The sequence below is a fragment of the Hyla sarda genome, chromosome 1 (assembly GCF_029499605.1).
Source record: "Hyla sarda isolate aHylSar1 chromosome 1, aHylSar1.hap1, whole genome shotgun sequence".
In the NCBI taxonomy this organism is placed as follows: Eukaryota; Metazoa; Chordata; class Amphibia; order Anura; family Hylidae; genus Hyla; species Hyla sarda.
Window position 1 is genome coordinate 481,215,965 of NC_079189.1, and position 21,488 is coordinate 481,237,452.

A 21,488-nucleotide genomic window follows, 5' to 3' on the forward strand; every position below is an offset into this window, starting at 1 on the left:
CTCTGCTGACAACTCTGTCCATGCCAGGAATTGTCCAGAGCAGGAGGGGTTCACTATAGGCATATTCTTCTACTCTGGACAGTTCCTGGCATGGACAGAGGTGGCTGCGGAGTGCACTGTGGTCAGGCCAGAAATAACTTTTCAACGTTCTCTGGAGCAGGCTGATAAGTTATGGAAGGATTAATATTTTTAAATAGAAGTAATTTAATATTCTGTATAACTTTATGCCCCCAGTAGATCTAAAAACATATGTTTTCTACCGGAGTACCCCTTTAACTCTACTTAGGACTAGCTGAGTAAACGGCATTGCCTGGTTTTTCCTTCCTAATCCATGTTGGGGAGGAAAATCAACGAAGGAGGAAGTTTTAGACTTCATTTCCCATCCTCATATACTGTTGTCATATCCCAACCCCATATCCCATCCTCATATCTCAACCTCATATTCCTTCCTCATATTTCAACCTCATATCCCGTCCATATATCTCGACCTCATATCCCAACCTCCTATCCTGTTCTCATATCTCAACCTCATATCCCGTCCTTATATCCCACCCTCATATTCCGACCTCCTATCCCGTCCTCATATCCCATTTTCATATTCTGACCTCCTATCCCATCCTCATATCCCGTCCTCCTATCCTGTCCTCATATCCTGTCCTCATATCTTGACCTCCTATCCCGTCCTCTTATCTTGACCTCATATCCCATCCTCATATCCCCACCTCATATCCCGTCCTCAAATCCCAGCCTCATATCCTGTCCTCATATCCCTTCCTCATATCCCGACCTCATATCCCATCCTCATATCCTGTCCTCATAGCCCAACCCCATATCCTGTCCTCATATTACAACCCCATATCCCATCCCCATATGCCATCCCCATATCTCGACCTCATATCCAATCCTCATATCCCGTCCTCATATCCCTTCCTCATATCCCATCATCCTATCCTGTCCTCTTATCTTGACCTCATATCCCGTCCTCATATCCCGCCCTCATATTCCGCCCTCATATCCTGCCCTCATATCCCGTCCTCATATCCTGACCTCATACCCCTTCCTCATATCCCAAACTCATGTCCCGTCCTCATATCCCAACCTCATATGCTGTCCTCATATCCCGACCTCATATCACATCCTCATATCCAGTCCTTATGTCCCATCCTCATTTCCTGTCCTCAGGTGGGACTGATTTGTGATGAAGATATTGTAAGCTGAAAATAGAGGGGGACGTGGCAATATGGGACTGGGCATGATTTGCAAGCCAGACCGATGCACAAAAAGGGTAGATAATAAAAGGGGTGGGCTTAAACAGTGGGCGTGCCTTTGTGATATGGGGTGTGGCTTGCAAGTCAAACTGACACATTCACCAGGAGATGCAGAGCGGAGCTTGTGGAGTAAGGTACTGGAAGCCCCATATACTTGCATGGGACTTGAAACAAAAACCCATCTTTTATATAAGGGTGCAGGTAAGAGTTAATTTAACTATCATATCTTTTTATTTGACATAAAAGTAATATGTGTACCAGGTATTATTGAAATATCTCCAGCCATACGGAAGTTATGTGGGAACACATATTTCCCATAGATTTGCATGGGACTTTAAACAAAAACCCCAACCCTCACAAATGGGGGTAGTTAAGGGTTAAATTAACTATCCTATATTTTAAGTGGACATATAAGTAACATGTGACCAAGTATTATTGATATATCTACAGCCATTTGGAAGGTATGCAGTAACATATATTTCCCATAGACTTGCATGGGACTTTAAACAAAAAACCCGACCCTGGCAAATGGGGGTGAGTAAGGGTTAAATTACCTATTCTGTTGTTGAAAAATCAGTAACAAGTGTGCCAAGTTTCATGTTAATATCTTTCGCCGTTTGGACGTCATGCTGGAACATATACACACACACATATACACACACATTGGCCCTGATTTACTAAGAGTAGAGTGTAGGTTTTGTTGTGTTTTTTGCTGTTCCGACCTTTTTTTCCCATGGTATTTACTAATTTACTCCTCTTTCGGAAACTTTATACATGTTTTAAAATGTAGGGTTTTCTAACTAGCAAATTCACATGATTTTCAGGGTACGTTCACACGGGCAAACTTATTTGTGGGTTTCTGCGTATTTGAAAGGCGGGCTCTTCTCGACTGTCCGCAGCAGATTTTCCGTGGCAGAATTTACGCTGCGGAAAATCCCCCTCAAGCCCCATTGAAGTCAGTAGGGTCTACGGCGGATTTTCCGCAGCGGAAATTCCACCGCGGAAAATCTGCTGCAGATAGCCGATAAATGCCTGCCCCTTTTCAAGTACGCAGCGGGAAACGTGCATTTAAATCTGCCTTTATGAATGTACCTTCAGGGTGGTTTTCAGAAAAGAGGAGCGATTTTGCAAGAAATGTATGGAACACGCTTTTTCCGAAAACCATGCCCATTTTGTAGTTTTTTTTTAATTTTTACTTTGAGTGTTTCTGATTTTGTCGGGTTTTTTTCTGTCGCACATTCAGAATTTACACAGAATTTAGGCGCACAACCTGACAAAAAGGGTCAGAATGCTGTTAGTAAATGTATATATATAGATAAAAAAAAATTACTAAGTTGACTCTTTCATCTACCAATTAAAGCACAGAGACAACAATGTGTATCTATTTTATTCATTCTTGTTCAACTTAACAAAATCCACAATATAGTTTTTGACAATGGCAGACTTGTTTGTTTCTTTTTAACCATATGTTAAGGAGTCCCTAAATTTAGAGCCTGTTGAGAAATATTGAGACAAACTGCAATAAGCGAATAATATTGAAGTTTAGTGTTTTTATGCTCTCATTTAGAATGGTAGTCTACCTATTGGTATATTTGAAGAAAAAAATGGCTAGTTGCAATAGTATAATGTTTATTTAAAAAAATCCCTGCAACAATAAAGGTTATTTGTCTTATTTTCTACAAAATTAGCTCTTGTCAGTGTTGCGACATTTGGATAATAGCTCTGTCTTGTTTCTAATAATTATATCTATATTGTGTATTTTCTGCAATGTGTATTAAATAAGCTGTTTATGGTCACTATGCAAGAGCATAGTCAAATTGTCCTTTTTCAAGTCCATCAACTCCATCTGCCCAGGTAGAAGTTGGCATACTTCGGTAAGGATCAAGGAGAATCCTAAAACACCTGACAATGAGCACGCCCAAAATAATGAATAACAGAATCACAAAAGCAAATGTTGTCTTTTGCTCTAAAGTGATGGATGAGCCGTAGGAAGCGTTCAGTGTGGGTAACATTGTAGAGGGCAAAGTCTCTCCATCCATTGTCCAGGAAAATGGAAACAGGCAATTCCACAAAGTCTTTTTCTTCTTCATCACTTCCTCAAATTCATGATGGAAATATTTTGGCTTGAACTGAGAATCTAGAAAGTAAAGAAAGTCCAAATAGTAAGTTTTAATATTAAATAACGGAAAGCTAAAGTAACTTCCAACTTACTTGACTATGCCCTCAGGTAAGTCAATTATACGATGATTATCTTTGTTATTTATTTGCTGGCTGTACACATTACTATCGTGTTTCACAGTCCCCCTTAAATGGTGAAGATGCACACAATGTTTACAGTCAGGTGATATGATTCTCCATTTACATCTAGTTACAAGTTTGTCTATATGATTAATGAAAGGACTATAGGACTGAAAAATAGAAATAATGGCAAAATGTCCTAATTAGTAAAATAGACCTTTAAAGGTGTACTCCTCCCTAGACATCTTATCCCCTATTCAAATGTTAGGGGATAAGATGTCTGATCGCGGGGGGGCCTGTTGCTGGGACCCCTTGCTATCTCCCTGCAGAACCTGGCATTCATTTAAAATGCCAGCTGCTGCATTGGAGGCTCATGACATCCTGGCCATGCCTCCTCGTGATGTCAAAGCCACACCCCATCAAAGCAAGTCTATGGTAGGAGGTGTGGCGGCCGTCACGAGGGGGGCGTGGCCGTGACCTCAACAGTGCATCGCTAGTCATCAGGCACGGAACAAAGTGCGCTCTGTGCACCTGATGACTGATGTGATACAGTAGAGATTGCAGGGGACCCTTCGGATAGAGGATAAGATGTCTAGGGGAGGAGTACCCCTTTAAGGTTCCTTTAACTTCCTAGGGCTATAAATTCATTATTTTTCCTTCCTAACCCATGCAACTTTGCTAAGTGTTCTGAGCACTATAATTCCTTGACACCACAAGAGACAACAACTACTGCATGTTACTGGGCTGCAGAGTGCTGTGTATCTAGCTAATGTATACCACATAAACCTTCTCTGCCTGCCTTCTGCATACACGTTATATATAATCATAATTTGGCATCTTCTGCTGTACAGCTCTATCTTCCATCTACTGATATTATATATTAACAAATGACTAAAATCCACTTTCCACTGACATCACTCAGCTCTGAAACAATCTATGCACCGCTCAGAGATCCTGCTCTGTCCTCCTCCTCTGTTCTTAATATTTTCATTTGACATCTGAGCCATAATGTATTACCAAGTTCAACACTAGGGCATTTTTTACCCATTCATGATGGACACATTTTCATATTTTTTTTGGACATGTGAATTAACAGCTATAGCTTTTTTCTCCTTTGGTTATTCAAATAACTTTTGAGTATTTTTTCTGCGATGTATAAGGCTGTATTATATGTCATTTGTGTAATCATATATGCTTTTTTTATTGCAGTCATTGTGTGACAGTCCTGGAGTTCATTGACCAACAAACAAACCTTTATACAAGTCAGTTCACTGCAGGAAAAATCCACATCTGCCTATTCCATATCAGGATACTTGGATTGAAAATGTCTTGAAATAAAAACACTTTTGGGCATTACATTAAATATGGGCTGATTTTAAAAAATATGCTGCTACTGGGAAGCTAGTGCTGTCCATGCTCTTTATGTATTTGTATAAGAGAAAAAAAACAACAGACCGGCGGGGGCACCTAGTTTGATACCGTTTGGGTGAAGGGAAATAGAGAAGGGGAGAGAGGGGATGCGGGGTGTGTTGACCCCTTAGGTAGTAACTGCTCACCTTGGAGCAAGTATTAAACTTGCATATCAACCCACAAGAGGGGTTTACAAAGAAGCCGGAACCGCTGCTATGCCCGAGGTTACAGGTGAGGTGAAACCGTCTCCTGGAGTAAGGCAGATAATGGTTGAAAAAAAAAAAAACTCTGTGTGGCGCTGCTGGTTCCGTGGATGGTTGTAATAAGCAAAAATCGAGAGAAGAGGAGGTTTAAGAGCTAGGAGGTTTATTGCATATCCATAAAAACAATAAAACCAGTACAGAATAAGATTACGCATTTCGGGGGAGTCACCCCCTTCTTCAGATCAGTGTAAAGACAGTAGGTACATTCACTCTATAAATATGTGCAGAGAAGGGCGTCAGGTACAATGGGGAGGAGCTATGCAAAAACACATATTGTGAAAATACATTGAATGTACAAATTACCAAAACATAATGCATATTAGTAGAACAGTAAGGGTAAAGGGAAGTGATGTTGAAATTTATTGTTACAGTTAGTTATATGTGAGTATGTATCGATCCACAGTAAGCTGCACATCCGGAACGCAGGTGTAAACATCCGGGGTCCAGATGTGAGCCGGCATGACGTAATAGGTGGCTTTATGTATTTGTAGAACAGATGTCCAAACACTGCTATGAAACCCTAAGGCTTTGTTCACACTTCGGAATGTCCACACAGAAAATCTCTGTGCAGACATTCCGAACACTGTTAGGACCGCATGGGAATGCAATGAACAGGTTCATTCTTTCTGCGGGCACGGAATTCGGATTATCCATGCCAGGAACATCTGGAATGAAAATTTCCACGTGTGCACAACGCAGCAGAATCCCGTTGAATTCAAAGGGACCCTGCTGCAGTGGAATCTCTGTTAAGAATTCCAAGGTGTGATCAAAGTTGTGGTGTGGTGTGGGCATGCGATTTTCTTGCAGACAATACTGGACACAGTTCAGACTAGGGGTAGGACTTGCGGCATAAGGCACGCATCTGTATCCTGTTCGTGATGCCAAAAGTTGTGGTGTGGTGTAGGGGTGTGATGAGGTGCAGGAAGGATGGTATTACCCCAGGGGCACACACTATGAGACATCTTGACTGAACTGGACCTCAGGAATAAGAGCAAAGCTCAAAGAGAGTGAGGCTAGCTCCACCCAAGGTTTATATGGAGGAGACTAGCAGGGAGCCCATTGTTCACCTTTGTGGTCAGCTGACAGTTCCTGAAGCATTTTTCCTTTGAATGTCCTTTCCAGGTCAGGGAAACTGCAATGAGTCCATATGTACTTTAAACAGGTGTGGAGATTTTGAACTTGAAATCTCCCACACAACATTTTTCAACAACTATATACATAACAATCAGACAAAACATTATGGATTGGGCTGCCTGAGGCTATCTACCCAATGCTTTGGCTACTGGGGTCCCTTGGTCTTATAAACTCCCCCCCCAGAACACTAAACATATACTCTAGATAAAATGGTTATTTCTTTACATTTGTGTGCCCCTGTCACAAATTGTATTTGAAGTTTGTGTTGTGAGGCTATCATGAATACCTTCTGGCCAGCAAAATATCCTGCACACTGGGACAGGAAAACCACATTAGACATTCACATTGGATACATTGGTGGACTGGAAAAATGTACAAAGCTACAGTGCTACCTAGACATGTTAAGTGACTCATATAGACATTATATAAACTGACTAAATTTGTGATAATGTACTGACTATCTTGGACTATGTGTGGAACATAACTGTTATTTGAAGGGAGGTTAATCTTTGTACCTTGCTTAGATTAAGGACACTGTACACTTTAACCACTTCTGTACAAACATATTATACATGTTTTATTATAGTATACCCACATACATTTTTACTAATGCAAAAATTATAGAAAGAATATATTACTTTAGTGATATATACAAATTTTTACTGTACCGCTCTACAGTCCAGGTACATTTTGGAGTCCTCAGTAAAGGTTTACGGCTAAAAGGCTGGGCAGGAACACTTATTCATGTGGTTACAGGTAAACTTCTTTTTTTCAAGTTTTTCAGGCACTATTCTTAAACATTGCAAAACCAAAAACAACAATGGTTTCTGTACACAGTCACTCTCACGGCTCAATAGTAATGATCTTTAAATACTGTGGCCTTAAAACTTTCCATCCCAAATTCGACGGTCGCCTTGCTACTGCCCATTCCCCTTGCAGGCTCTGGACAGGAGTGTATTCAACAATCTCCCCGCTCTCTAGGGAGTGTAGAGGTGGAGGGAGGGAGTCTCTCTTCACCGCTCTCCTGTTGACCAGAATAGTGCCATCGTGGTGGCAGTCCATCAATGTGTCATACCCCCTCATTTTGTCAAACTTGACGACTGTATCTCTTCACCGTTCTAGGGGTGGCTCCCCTCTAGGGGTTGTTCTAGCCTCCTAATATATAGGGCCTCGAGGCTTTTGGTGTCTTGTAGCTGGATGTGACATACTTCAGATGGCACAACCTTAGGGCTATACTCCGTACTCCCCTGCTCCCTTAACTCTTCCAGGATGGCAGCCACTTCGGCCTCATGTTTAGACTTCCCGGGCAGGTGTAGGAGATGGTTCCTCATGAAATGGACTAAGGCTGGCTCATCACCAAATAACCACTTGAGTAGCGGTGGTGACTGGGGTTGTGCTGCGGGCTGCCGGACCTGGGGCGCTGGCTCTGGACTGGGGGTAGATGGAGAGGTAGAAAATGTGGCCTCAGCCGGGGTACTCAATTCCAACTCCTCCATGTAGATCTCCACCCAGGATCCCCAGGTCAGGTGGTGGGGCGACAGCAAAAACGGCTCTCTTGATGACTTCGGTGTACCTGCCGCCGGGGTTACAAGCCACTCTCCGCAGGCATCTTTTTCCCTGAGGGAGATCTTCTGGAGACAGTCCGCTAATTCCTGGAACATGTGTGCCGCGGCCGCGGTGACTCTAAGGGTCTCCGTCGCCATCTTGGAACTCTCCTCTCTCGTGCTCTGCTGCGCATGCGCCATTTTCTTGCTCTCACCAGGAACGTCCGCAAGACTGAAGAGGTCGTGCTCTGGTCCGCTGTTTATACCGGTCTCCAGCAAATTGGCCGCAGGTCAGGCCCGGCTTCTAACAATGGCCTTAACCCTAATAATGCGTGGCACTGATTGCAGTGCCGCACGCAATTAACCCTTTAGATGCAGCGTTCAAAGTTGATCGCCGCGTCTAAAGTGAATCTGAAGTGCTGCCGGTTAGCTCAGGGGGCTGTTCGGGACCGCAGCAGTAAAATCACAGCATCCCAAAAAGCTGTAGGACACGAGGAGGGTCCCCTTAGCTGCCTCCTGGTGTCCGAACGCCGAATGACTGCTCAGGGCCTGAGATCCAGGCAGTCAAGCGGCAGAATCATTGATCAATGTAAAAGATCAGTGTGTGCAGTGTTATAGACCCCTATAGGAGCTATTACATTGCAAAAAAAAAGTGACAAAAAGTGAATAAAGATCATTTAACCCCTTCCCTAATAAAAGTGTGAATCACCTCCCTTTTTCCATTTAAAAAACAAAACAGTGTAAATAAAAAGTCGTATCGCCACATGCAGAAATGTCCGAATTATAAAAATATATCATTAATTAAATTGCATGGTCAATGGCGTACGCGGAAAAAAAAAGAAGTACAACAAAATCAAACCTTTAAAATAGGGTATCATTTTAATCGTATGGACCTATAGAATAAAGAAAAGGTGTCATTTTTGCCAGGATTTGTGGCGCAAAAAATAAGCCATCATATGGATTTTTAGGTGCAACATTGAAAGAATTATAATTTTTTAAATGTAAGGAGGAAAAAACTTAAAGGGGTACTCCGCCCCCAGACATCTTATCCCCTATCCAAAGGATAGGGGATAAGATGTCAGATCGCCGGGGTCCCGCTGCTGGGGACCCCGGGAATCGCTGCTGCAGCACCCCGCTATCATTACTGCGCAGAGCGAGATCGCTCTACACGTAATGATGGGCAGTACAGGGGCCGGAGCATCGTTATGTTACGGCTCCGCCCCTCGTGACCTCACGGCCCGCCCCCGTCAATACAAGTCTATGGGAAGGGGGCGTGGCAGTCGTCACGCCCCCTGCCATAGACTTGCATTAAGGGGCCGGGCCGTGATGTCATGAGGGGCGGAGCCATGACGTCACGCTGCTCCGGCCCCTGTATCGTCCGTCATTACGCACAGAGCGAACTCGCTCTGTGCAGTAATGATGGCGGGGTGCCGCAGCAGCGATCCCCGGGGTCCCCAGCAGCGGGACCGTGGCGATCTAACATCTTATCCCCTATCCTTTGGATAGGGGATAAGATGCCAGTGGCAGAGTACCCCTTTAAGTGCAAAAACGGAAAAACCCTGAGTCCTTAAGGGGTTAATATTGACCTATCCGTAAAAAATTTATCCAAATAAAAATACATAATCACCTGGTACCAGAAAGTTAAATAGATTTGTAAATTACTTGTACTTAAAAATATTAATCCTTCCAGTACTTTTCAGCTGCTGTATGTTCCAGAGGAAGTTCTTTTCTTTTTAACCCCTTAAGGACCAAGCCCATTTCACCTTGAGGACCAGAGCGTTTTTTGTACATCTGACCACTAAGTATTAATAACTCTGGGATGCTTTTACATATTCTACTTTAGGTTAGTGGTAAATTTTTGTCGATACTTGCATAATTTCTTGGTGGAAAATTCCAAAATTGTATGAAAAAATTAAAAATTTAGCATTTTTCTAACTTTGAAGCTTTCTGCTTGTAAAATACACATTCCAAATAAATTATATATTGATTCACATATACAATATGTCTACTTTATGTTTGCATCATAAAGTTGACATGTTTCAAAGTTAAGCAGCAATTTTCAAATTTTTCACAACATTTTAAAAATCTAAATTTTTCAGGGACCAGTTCAGTTTTGAAGTGGATTTGAAGGGCCTTCATGTTAGAAATACCCCACAAATTACCCCATTATAAAAACTGCACCCTCAAAGTATTCAAAATGACATTCAGTAAGTGTGTTAACCCTTTAGGTGTGGAATAGCATCAAAGTGAAGGAGAAAATTCAAAATCTTCATGTTTTACACTCGCATGTTCTTGTAGACCCAGTTTTTGAATTTTTAAAAGCGGTAATAGGAGAAAAAGCCCCCCAAAATTTGTAACCCAATTTCTGGGTGTTGTAGTTTTGCAAAATCCAGAGGGCTACAGTTTAGAGACCACTGTATAGTGGTCTCCAAACTGTAGCCCTCCAGATGTTGCTAGGCAAATCACTGGCTTCCGTAGGACACAGGGAGCCACATCGCCATCCTCTGCTGATGCCGATCGCCGCGCGCTGCCACCGATGGGTAAATGGACCTTGGAAGTCGGTTTGCGTCGGTTCCCCCGTTCGGCCCAGATAACAGTGAGTGGGCAAAGCGGAGGAACCGAACGATAACCCCCTGCCCCCGATCTGCTATTGGTCGTTGCTTCTGAACGACCAATAGCAGGGATAGGAGAGGTGGCACCCCTGCCACCTCACTCCTATCCCTTCAGGGGGATCGTGGGTGTCTTGGACAACCCCGATCTCCCTTATTTTCTGGGCCACCGGGTTATTGGAGACCCGTATGACCCGGAATCGCCACAAATCTCCGGTTTGATCGCAGACAAGGGACATCTCAGGACCCCCCCTGGGCATTGGCACGGGGTGCCTGCTGATAGATATCAGCAGTCACCCTGGTCCGATCCCTGCCCAGTGGGGACCGAAATTCTCATGGGTGTACGGGTACGCCCTTTTTCCTTAACCCCTTCATGGGGAAAAATCCCTTTCTTGGGGAAAAATCCGTAAATTTGTTGAAAAATTTGAAAATTTAGCATTTTTCTAACTTTGAAGCTCTCTGCTTGTAAGGAAAATGGATATTACGAATAAATTTTTTTTGGTTCACATAAACAATATGTCTACTTTATGTTTGCATCATAAAATTGATGAGTTTTTACTTTTGGAAGACACCAGAGGGCTTCAACGGTCAGCAGCAATTTTCCGATTTTTCACAAAATTTTCAAGCTCAGTATTTTTCAGGGACCAGTTCAGGTTTGAAGTGGATTTGAAGGGTCTTCATATTATAAATACCCCATAAATGACCCCATTATAAAAACTACACCTCCAAAGTATTCAAAATGACATTCAGTAAGTGTTTTAACCCTTTAGGTGTTTCACACGAATAGCAGCAAAGTGAAGGAGAAAATTCACAATCTTCATTTTTTACACTTACATGTTCTTGTAGACCCAATTTTTTTTATTTTTACAAGGGGTAAAAGGACAAAATTTTTACTTGTATTTGTAGCCCAATTTCTCTCGAGTAAGCACATACCTCATATGTCTATGTAAAGTGTTCGGCGGGCGCAGTAGAGGGCTCAGAAGGGAAGGAGCGACAAGGGGATTTTGGAGAGTACGTTTTTCTGAAATGGTTTTTGGGGGGCATGTCACCTTTAGGAAGCCCTATGGTGCCAGGACAGCAAAAAAAAAACACATGGCATACCATTTTGGAAACTAGACCCCTCGGGGAATGTAACATGGTATAAAGTGAACCTTAATACCCCACAGGTGTTTCACGACTTTTGCAAATGTAAAAAAAAAAAAAAATTTTACCTAAAATGCTTGTTTTCCCAAAAATTTTAAATTTTTAAAAAGGGTAATAGCAGAAAATACCCCTAAAAATTTGAAGCCCAATTTCTCCTGATTCAGAAAACAACCCATATGGGGGTGAAAAGTGCTCTGCTGGCGCACTACAGGTCTCGGAAGAGAAGGAGTCACATTTGGCTTTTTGAAAGCAAATTTATCTCTGGGGGCATGCCGCATTTAGGAAGCCCCTATGGTGCCAGGACAGCAAAAAAAAAAAACACATGGCATACAATTTTGGAAACTAGAGCCCTCGGGGAACGTAACAAGGGGTTAAGTGAACCTTTATACCCCACAGGTGTTTCACGACTTTTGCATATGTAAAAAAAAAAAAACTAAAATGCTTGTTTTCCCAAAAATTTTACATTTTTAAAAAGGGTAAAAGCAGAAAATACCCCCCAAATTTTGTAACACAATTTCTCCCGAGTACGGCGATACCCCATATGTGGCCCTAAACTGTTGCCTTGAAATACGACAGGGCTCCAAAGTGAGAGCACCATGCGCATTTGAGGCCTAAATTAGGGACTTGCATAGGGGTGGACATAGGGGAATTCTACTCCAGTGATTCCCAAACAGGGTGCCTCCAGCTGTTGCAAAACTCCCAGCATGCCTGGACAGTCAACGGCTGTCCGACAATACTGGGAGTTGTTTTGCAACAGCTGGAGGCTCCGTTCTGGAAACAGTGGCGTACCAGACGTTTTTCATTTTTATTGGGGAGGGGAGGGGGGCTGTGTAGGGGTATGTGTATACGTAGTGTTTTTTACTTTTTATTTTATTTTTTGTTAGTGTAGTGTAGTGTTTTTAGGGTACAGTCTCACGGGCGGGGGTTCACAGTAGTTTCTCGCTGGCAGTTTGAGTTGCAGCAGAAAGTTTGCGCCAGCTCAAACTTGCAGCCAGATACTTACTGTAATCCTCCGCCCATGTGAGTGTACCCTGTACGTTCACATTGGGGGGGGAGGGACATCCAGCTGTTGCATAACTACAACTGCCAGCATGCCCGTTGGCTGTCGGTGACTGCTGAGAGTTGTAGTTTTGCAACAACTGTAGGCACACTGGTTATGTATCACTGAATTTGTGACCTAACTCAGTGTTTCACAACCAGTGTGCCTCCAGCTGTTGCAAAACTACAACTCCCAGCATGTACGGTGCATGGTGTACGGTGACTGCTGAGAGTTGTAGTTTGCAACAGCTGGAGGCACACCGGTCGTGAAACACTGAGTTAGGTAAAAAAAAACTCTGAGTTTCACAACCAGTGTGCCTTCAGCTGTTGCAAAACTACAACTCTCAGCAGTCACCGACAGCCAACGGGCATGCTGGAAGTTGTAGTTATGCAACCAGCAGATGCACCACTACAACTCCCAGCATGCACTTTAGCTGTTTGTGCAAGCTGGGAGTTGTAGTTATACAACAGCTGAAGGTACACTTTTCCATAGAAAAAATGTGCCTCCAGCTGTTGCAAAACCATAAGTCCCAGCATGCCCATAAGGGAACGCTGGGAGTTGTGGTGGTCTGCCTCCTGCTGTTGCATAACTACAGCTCCCAGCATGCCCTTTTTGCATGCTGGGAGCTGTTGCTAAGCAACAGCAGGAGGCTGTCACTAACCTCCAACGATCCACCCCGGAGAGTCAGTCCCTCGTCGTCACCGCCGCCGCCGTCGCTCCTGGGGCCCCGATCCCAACATTGACGCCGGGGATCGGGGTCCCCAGCACCCGGGGTGCACGTCCCGCACCCGCTCACGTCCTCCGGAAGAGGGGCGGAGCGGGTGCGGGAGTGACACCCGCAGCAGGCGCCCTGATTGGTCGGCCGGTAATCCGGCCGACAAATCAGGGCGATCGTGAGGTGGCACCAGTGCCACCTCACCCCTGCAGGCTCTGGCTGTAATTCCGGGTCACCGGGTCACTGGAGACTGAATTGTCCAGCGATCTGCGGCGATCACCGAAATGGGGGGGGGGCATAATGACCCCCCTGGGCGATATGCCGGGATGCCTGCTGAACGATTTCAGCAGGCATCCGGCTCCGGTCCCCAACCGGCTAGTGGTGGGGGCCGGAATTCCCACGGGCGTATGGATACGCCCTCGGTCCTTAAGGACTCGGGATGCAGGGCGTATCCATACGCCCTATGTTTTGAAGAGGTTAAGTATCAGTGAGCGAAGGCGTACCTATACGCCCTTGATCCCTAAGTTCTGTCTGACCACTGTGCTCTCTGCTGACACCTATATCCATTTTAGGAACTGTCCAGAGCAGGAGAGGTTTGCTATGGGGATTTGCTCCTACTTTGGACAGTTTCTAAAACGGACAGAGGTGTCAGCAGATTTCATTGTGTTAAGACAAAAAGTAAATTCAAAAAGAAAAGAACTTCCTCTGGAACATACAGCATCTGATAAGTACTGGAAGGGTTAACATTTTTAAATAGAAGTAATTTACAAATCTGAAATATGATATATTAGGAAGCGCTATATGGGACTTAAAGGGGTACTCCGGCGCTAACACATCTTATCCCTTATTCAAAGAATAGGGGATAAGATGCCTGATTGCGGGGGTTCTGGGGTCGCGGTGGTCCCGCCGCTGGGGATCCCCGTGATCTTGCAGGCAGCCTCCCATGGGCTTGCATTTAGGGGGCGGACCGTGACATCACAAGGGGGTGGAGCAGTGACGTCACAATGCTACGATCCGTGATCGCCAGTAATCAGACCCGGAGCGAATATGCTCTGGGGACTGATTGCAACGGGGTGCTGCGTGCAAGATCACGGGGGTCCCCAGCGGCGGGACCCCCGCGATCAGGCCTTTGGATAGGGGATAAGATGTCTTAGTGTCGGAGTACCCCTTTAATGCACAAATACTATTTATTTTGTTAATTGTATAGATGCGTACCTGTATATTGTTGCAAATGGAGTGCCACATGTATAGGAAAAAAAGGGTATATGCTTCGATATAAGCACTAAGAATAAAAGCACAGGAGGAAAAAAAAGATGTTGTGAATGATACCTAAAAAAATTATATCGCCAACATGTATAAAAAAAACTGGACTGAATAAGGTTATACCTGTACTTATATTAGATAATAAATGCTTATGCGCAGCTTAGATGCTGTGTAATTCTATAGTCCACGTAGGTAAAGCATGTACTGAAAGAAAGGAAAAAACAGGGTCCTATTGAAACAGGTGACCTATTTACAGTCCGTTAGGATCTATTTATCTGTCTTTATGTACTTGCATTAGCATCTATTTATCTGTCTTTGTGTCCTTGCGGTTTTTGATGCGTTTCTTGTGCTTGCGGTTTTTGATGCGAATCTTGTGCGGTAGGAAATTATCAAAATTGCTAGATGAGAGAGGAAGCTTGTGTCCAGGATGATGGGAGTTAACGGGAGAATGCCCCGGCCGGTGGCTTCTCAACCGTAACTTACTCGCTTTGCGGTTCGTCCGGTGGTATTGAACTGTGAGTGGTGACATCACTACTGGTGCTGTGGAGGTCCACAGCATTGTGAACCTCCACAGCTCCAGTAGTGACGTCACCACTCACTGTCCAACACTACCTGACTAACCGCGAAGCGAGCATGTTACAGTTGAGACGCCACCGGCCTGGGCATTCTCCCGTTAACTCCCATCCAATTATACGTATAGGGGTCAGTTGTCTACATTGGTGTTGTATACTGTCACGATGCCGGCTGGCAGGAGGTGGATCCTCTGTGCCAGAGAGGGATTGGCGTGGACCGTGCTAGTGGATCGGTTCTAAGTTACTACTGGTGTTCACCAGAGCCCGCCGCAAAGCGGGATGGTCTTGCTGCGGCGGTAGTAACCAGGTCGTATCCACTAGCAACGGCTCAACCTCTCTGACTGCTGAAGATAGGCGCGGTACAAGGGAGTAGACAAAAGCAAGGTCGGACGTAGCAGAAGGTCGGGGCAGGCAGCAAGGATCGTAGTCAGGGGCAACGGCAGGAGGTCTGGAACACAGGCTAGGAACACACAAGGAAACGCTTTCACTGGCACGATGGCAACAAGATCCGGCGAGGGAGTGCAGGGGAAGTGAGGTATACATAGGGAGTGCACAGGTGAACACACTAATTAGAACCACTGCGCCAATCAGTGGCGCAGTGGCCCTTTAAATCGCAGAGACCCGGCGCGCGCGCGGCCCCGCTCCCTAGGGACAGGACCGACGGAGAGCGAGTCAGGTACGGGAGCCGGGGTGCGCATCGCGAGCGGGCGCCACCCGCATCGCGAATCGCATCCCGGCTGGAGGCGGTATCGCAGCGCACCCGGTCAGTGGATGTTGTGAGCGCTCCGGGGAGGAGCGGGGACCCGGAGCGCTCGGCGTAACAGTACCCCCCCCCCTTGGGTCTCCCCCTCTTCTTGGAGCCTGAGAACCTGAGGACCAGACTTTTGTCTAGGATATTGTCCTCAGGTTCCCAGGATCTCTCTTCAGGACCACAGCCCTCCCAATCGACCAAAAAAAAGTTTTTCCCTCTGACCTTCTTGGAGGCCAGTATCTCCTTTACGGAGAAGATGTCAGAAGAACCGGAAACAGGAGTGGGAGAAACAAGTTTGGGAGAGAAACGGTTGATGATGAGTGGTTTAAGAAGAGAGACATGAAAGGCATTAGGAATACGAAGAGAAGGAGGAAGAAGAAGTTTGTAAGAGACAGGATTAATCTGGCACAAAATTTTGAAAGGACCAAGATAGCGTGGTCCCAATTTGTAGCTGGGGACACGGAAGCGGACATATTTAGCGGAGAGCCATACCTTGTCTCCGGGAGAAAAAACGGGGGGAGCTCTTCTTTTCTTATCGGCAAACTTTTTCATGCGAGATGAAGCCTGTAAAAGAGAATTTTGGGTCTCTTTCCATATGGTGGAAAGATCACGAGTCACTTCATCCACAGCGGGAAAACCAGAGGGCAAGGGAGTAGGGAGGGGGGGAAGAGGGTGACGGCCGTACACCACGAAAAATGGGGATTTGGAAGAAGATTCAGAGACTCTGAAGTTGTATGAGAATTCGTCCCCATGGTAGAAGATCTGCCCAGTCATCCTGGCGGGAGGAAACAAAATGCCGTAAATAGTCACCCAGGACCTGGTTAATTCTTTCTACTTGCCCATTGGATTGAGGATGATAAGCAGAAGAGAAGTTTAATTTAATCTTGAGTTGTTTACAGAGAGCCCTCCAGAATTTTGACACAAATTGGACGCCTCTATCCGAGACGATCTGCGTGGGCAAACCGTGAAGACGAAAAATATGTACAAAAAATTGTTTTGCCAACTGAGGCGCTGAAGGAAGACCAGGAAGAGGAATAAAATGTGCCATCTTGGAAAATCGATCAACGACCACCCAAACAACAGTGTTGCCACGGGATGGGGGTAAGTCTGTAATAAAGTCCATACCAATCAGAGACCAAGGCTGTTCGGGGACAGGCAGAGGATGAAGGAGACCAGCAGGCTTCTGGCGAGGAGTCTTATCCCGGGCACAGACAGTACAGGCCCGCACAAAATCAACAACATCCGTCTCCAGAGTCGGCCACCAATAGAAACGAGAGATGAGTTGCAAGGACTTTTTGATGCCCGCATGGCCAGCGAGGTGGGAGGAGTGACCCCATTTGAGGATTCCGAGGCGTTGGCGTGGAGAGACGAAGGTCTTCCCTGGAGGAGTTTGCCTGATGGAGGCTGGAGAAGTGGAGATCAGACAGTCAGGGGGAATGATGTGTTGCGGAGAGAGCTCTACTTCCGAGGCATCCGAGGAACGAGAGAGAGCATCGGCCCTAATGTTCTTGTCGGCAGGGCGAAAATGAATTTCAAAATTAAAACGGGCAAAGAACAGAGACCACCTGGCCTGGCGAGGATTCAGCCGTTGGGCAGACTGGAGATAGGAGAGATTCTTGTGATCGGTGTAAATGATAACTGGAAATTTTGATCCCTCCAGCAGATGCCTCCATTCCTCAAGTGCCAATTTAATGGCCAGTAGTTCTCGATCCCCGATGGAGTAGTTCCTCTCCGCCGGAGAGAAGGTCCTAGAAAAAAAACCACAAGTAACAGCATGCCCGGAAGAATTTTTTTGTAGAAGGACCGCTCCAGCTCCCACAGAGGAGGCATCAACCTCCAATAGGAAGGGTTTAGATGGGTCAGGTCTGGAGAGCACGGGAGCAGAAGAAAAGGCAGACTTGAGCCGTTTAAATGCTTCTTCCGCTTGAGGAGACCAGGACTTAGGATTGGCATTTTTCTTGGTTAAAGCCACGATAGGAGCCACAATAGTGGAAAAATGTGGAATAAATTGTCTGTAATAATTGGCGAACCCCAAAAAACGTTGGATAGCACGGAGTCCGGAGGGGCGTGGCCAATCTAAGACGGCAGAGAGTTTATCAGGGTCCATTTGTAGTCCCTGGCCAGAGACCAAATATCCTAGGAAAGGAAGAGATTGACATTCAAACAGACATTTCTCCATTTTGGCATAAAGTTGATTGTCTCGAAGTCTCTGAAGAACCATGCGGACATGCTGGCGGTGTTCTTCTAAGTTGGCAGAAAAAATCAGAATATCGTCCAGATACACAACAACACAGGAATATAAGAGATCACGAAAAATTTCATTAACAAAGTCTTGGAAGACGGCAGGGGCATTACACAGGCCAAAGGGCATGACCAGATACTCAAAGTGTCCATCTCTAGTGTTAAATGCAGTTTTCCATTCGTCCCCCTCCCTGATGCGGATGAGATTATAAGCACCTCTTAAGTCCAGTTTGGTAAAGATGTGGGCACCTTGAAGGCGATCAAAGAGTTCTGAGATAAGAGGTAGAGGGTAGCGGTTCTTTACCGTGATTTTATTAAGTCCGCGGTAGTCAATGCAAGGACGTAGGGAGCCATCTTTTTTGGACACAAAGAAAAATCCAGCTCCGGCAGGAGAGGAGGATTTGCGGATAAACCCCTTTTTTGAATTTTCCTGGATGTATTCAGACATAGCAAGAGTCTCTGGGGCGGAGAGAGGATAAATTCTGCCCCGGGGTGGAGTAGTGCCCGGGAGGAGGTCAATAGGACAGTCATAAGGCCTGTGAGGAGGTAAAGTCTCAGCTTGTTTTTTGCAAAATACATCAGCATAGTCCATATAAGCCTTAGGGAGACCGGTTACAGGGGGAACCACAGGGTCACGGCAGGGAGTACTGGGAACCGGTTTAAGACAGTCCTTGAAACAAGAAGTACCCCAGCTCTTGATCTCTCCTGTGGACCAATCAAGGGTTGGAGAATGGCGTTGAAGCCATGGTAGTCCAAGGAGAATTTCGGAAGTGCAATTGGAGAGGACCAAAAACTCAATTTTTTCGTGATGGGGTCCGATGCACATTAGGAGGGGCTCCGTGCGGTAACGTACGGTACAGTCCAATCTTTCATTGTTAACACAATTGATGTAGAGGAGTCTGGCGAGACTGGTCACCGGGATGTTGAACCTGTTGATGAGAGAGGCCAAAATAAAATTTCCTGCAGATCTGGAATCCAAGAAGGCCATGGTAGAGAAGGAGAAGGTAGAAGCAGATATCCGCACAGGCACAGTAAGGTGTGGAGAAGCAGAGTTGACATCAAGAACTGTCTCACCTTTGTGCGGAGTCTGCGTACGTCTTTCCAGGCGGGGAGGACGGATAGGACAATCCTTCAGGAAGTGTTCGGTACCGGCACAGTACAGGCAAAGATTCTCCATGCGGCGTCGTGTCCTCTCTTGAGGTGTCAAGCGAGACCGGTCAACTTGCATAGCCTCCACGGCGGGAGGCACAGGAACGGATTGCAGAGGACCAGAGGAGAGAGGAGCCGGGGAGAAAAAACGCCTAGTGCGAACAAAGTCCATATCCTGGCAGAGCTCCTGACGCCTTTCGGAAAAACGCATGTCAATGCGAGTGGCTAGATGAATGAGTTCATGCAGGTTAGCAGGAATTTCTCGTGCGGCCAGAACATCTTTAATGTTGCTGGATAGGCCTTTTTTAAAGGTCGCGCAGAGGGCCTCATTATTCCAGGATAGTTCGGAAGCAAGAGTACGGAATTGTATGGCGTACTCGCCAACGGAAGAATTACCCTGGACCAGGTTCAGCAGGGCAGTCTCAGCAGAAGAGGCTCGGGCAGGTTCCTCAAAGACACTTCGAATTTCCGAGAAGAAGGAGTGTACAGAGGCAGTGACGGGGTCATTGCGGTCCCAGAGCGGTGTGGCCCATGACAGAGCTTTCCCAGACAGAAGGCTGACTACGAAAGCCACCTTAGACCTTTCAGTAGGAAACTGGTCCGACATCATCTCCAAGTGCAGGGAACATTGTGAAAGAAAGCCACGGCAAAACTTAGAGTCCCCATCAAATTTATCCGGCAAGGATAGTCGTAGGCTGGAAGCGGCCACTCGCTGCGGAGGAGGTGCAGGAGCTGGCGGAGGAGATGATTGCTGAAGCTGTGGTAGTAGCTGCTGTAGCATCACGGTCAGTTGAGACAGCTGATGGCCTTGTTGCGCTATCTGTTGTGACTGCTGGGCGACCACCGTGGTGAGGTCGGCGACAACTGGCAGAGGAACTTCAGCGGGATCCATGGCCGGATCTACTGTCACGATGCCGGCTGGCAGGAGGTGGATCCTCTGTGCCAGAGAGGGATTGGCGTGGACCGTGCTAGTGGACCGGTTCTAAGTCACTACTGGTGTTCACCAGAGCCCGCCGCAAAGCGGGATGGTCTTGCTGCGGCGGTAGTAACCAGGTCGTATCCACTAGCAACGGCTCAACCTCTCTGACTGCTGAAGATAGGCGCGGTACAAGGGAGTAGACAAAAGCAAGGTCGGACGTAGCAGAAGGTCGGGGCAGGCAGCAAGGATCGTAGTCAGGGGCAACGGCAGGAGGTCTGGAACACAGGCTAGGAACACACAAGGAAACGCTTTCACTGGCACGATGGCAACAAGATCCGGCGAGGGAGTGCAGGGGAAGTGAGGTATACATAGGGAGTGCACAGGTGAACACACTAATTAGAACCACTGCGCCAATCAGTGGCGCAGTGGCCCTTTAAATCGCAGAGACCCGGCGCGCGCAAGCCCTAGGGAGCGGGGCCACGCGCGCCGGGACAGGACCGACGGAGAGCGAGTCAGGTACGGGAGCCCGGGTGCGCATCGCGAGCGGGCGCCACCCGCATCGCGAATCGCATCCCGGCTGGAGGCGGTATCGCAGCGCACTGACCGGGGCGCTGCAGTAGCGAGGATGTTGCGAGCGCTCCGGGGAGGAGCGGGGACCCGGAGCGCTCGGCGTAACATATACTTGCTGCGTCCTCTTTTTTTGGAACTGAAGTGATGCCGGGTCATATTTCCATAGTATTATGCCCCCCTTTACCTCCCATTTGGAGATAAACCTTTATCAGATGAATAGGCACTTCTGTGTTGTTCACATCATGCATCTATCTATCAAAGCGAACACTTATAAAAGTGTGAGCAATCACCCGATCCTGCTGCTAGTTCTTGATTACCAGCCCGAAGGTTAAATAAGGCCAGGTAAAAGCACAGTATTTTACGTTACATTACAGGGTAACTGCCATACAAGAATATACTCACATACTCATCTTTCTGATTATTTAGATTTACAAACTTTAAGTATCCTTCTGGCGCAATACTTCCCCATCAGAATGGAGCATATATGTGCGGTGTCCCGGTGCGGAACACACCTGTCTTCCTGACCTGTCAGGTGAATGTCACATAACGTGTCTGCTTTGGCCCACTACTCAGGTTTAAATGTGTTATTTATTTCACTGTACTTTTATGCTTAGTTGTGCCCATAAGGATTAACCTATCTGTGCAGGAGGATGCTTACGG

At 46.2% G+C, this 21,488-nt stretch overlaps 1 protein-coding gene across 1 annotated transcript in view; it reads right to left on the bottom strand.

The window, feature by feature from the left end:
- Window positions 1–2,647: 2,647 nt before the first annotated feature.
- Window positions 2,648–21,488, bottom strand: part of CTXN3 (cortexin 3) — a 46,844-nt gene continuing 28,003 nt past the window's right edge. Inside the window, exon 2 of the mRNA XM_056552367.1 lies at window positions 2,648–3,405. Coding sequence (XP_056408342.1) covers window positions 3,065–3,405 — 341 coding nt within the window. The 3' untranslated portion in view covers window positions 2,648–3,064. The remainder of the gene's footprint in view (window positions 3,406–21,488) is intronic.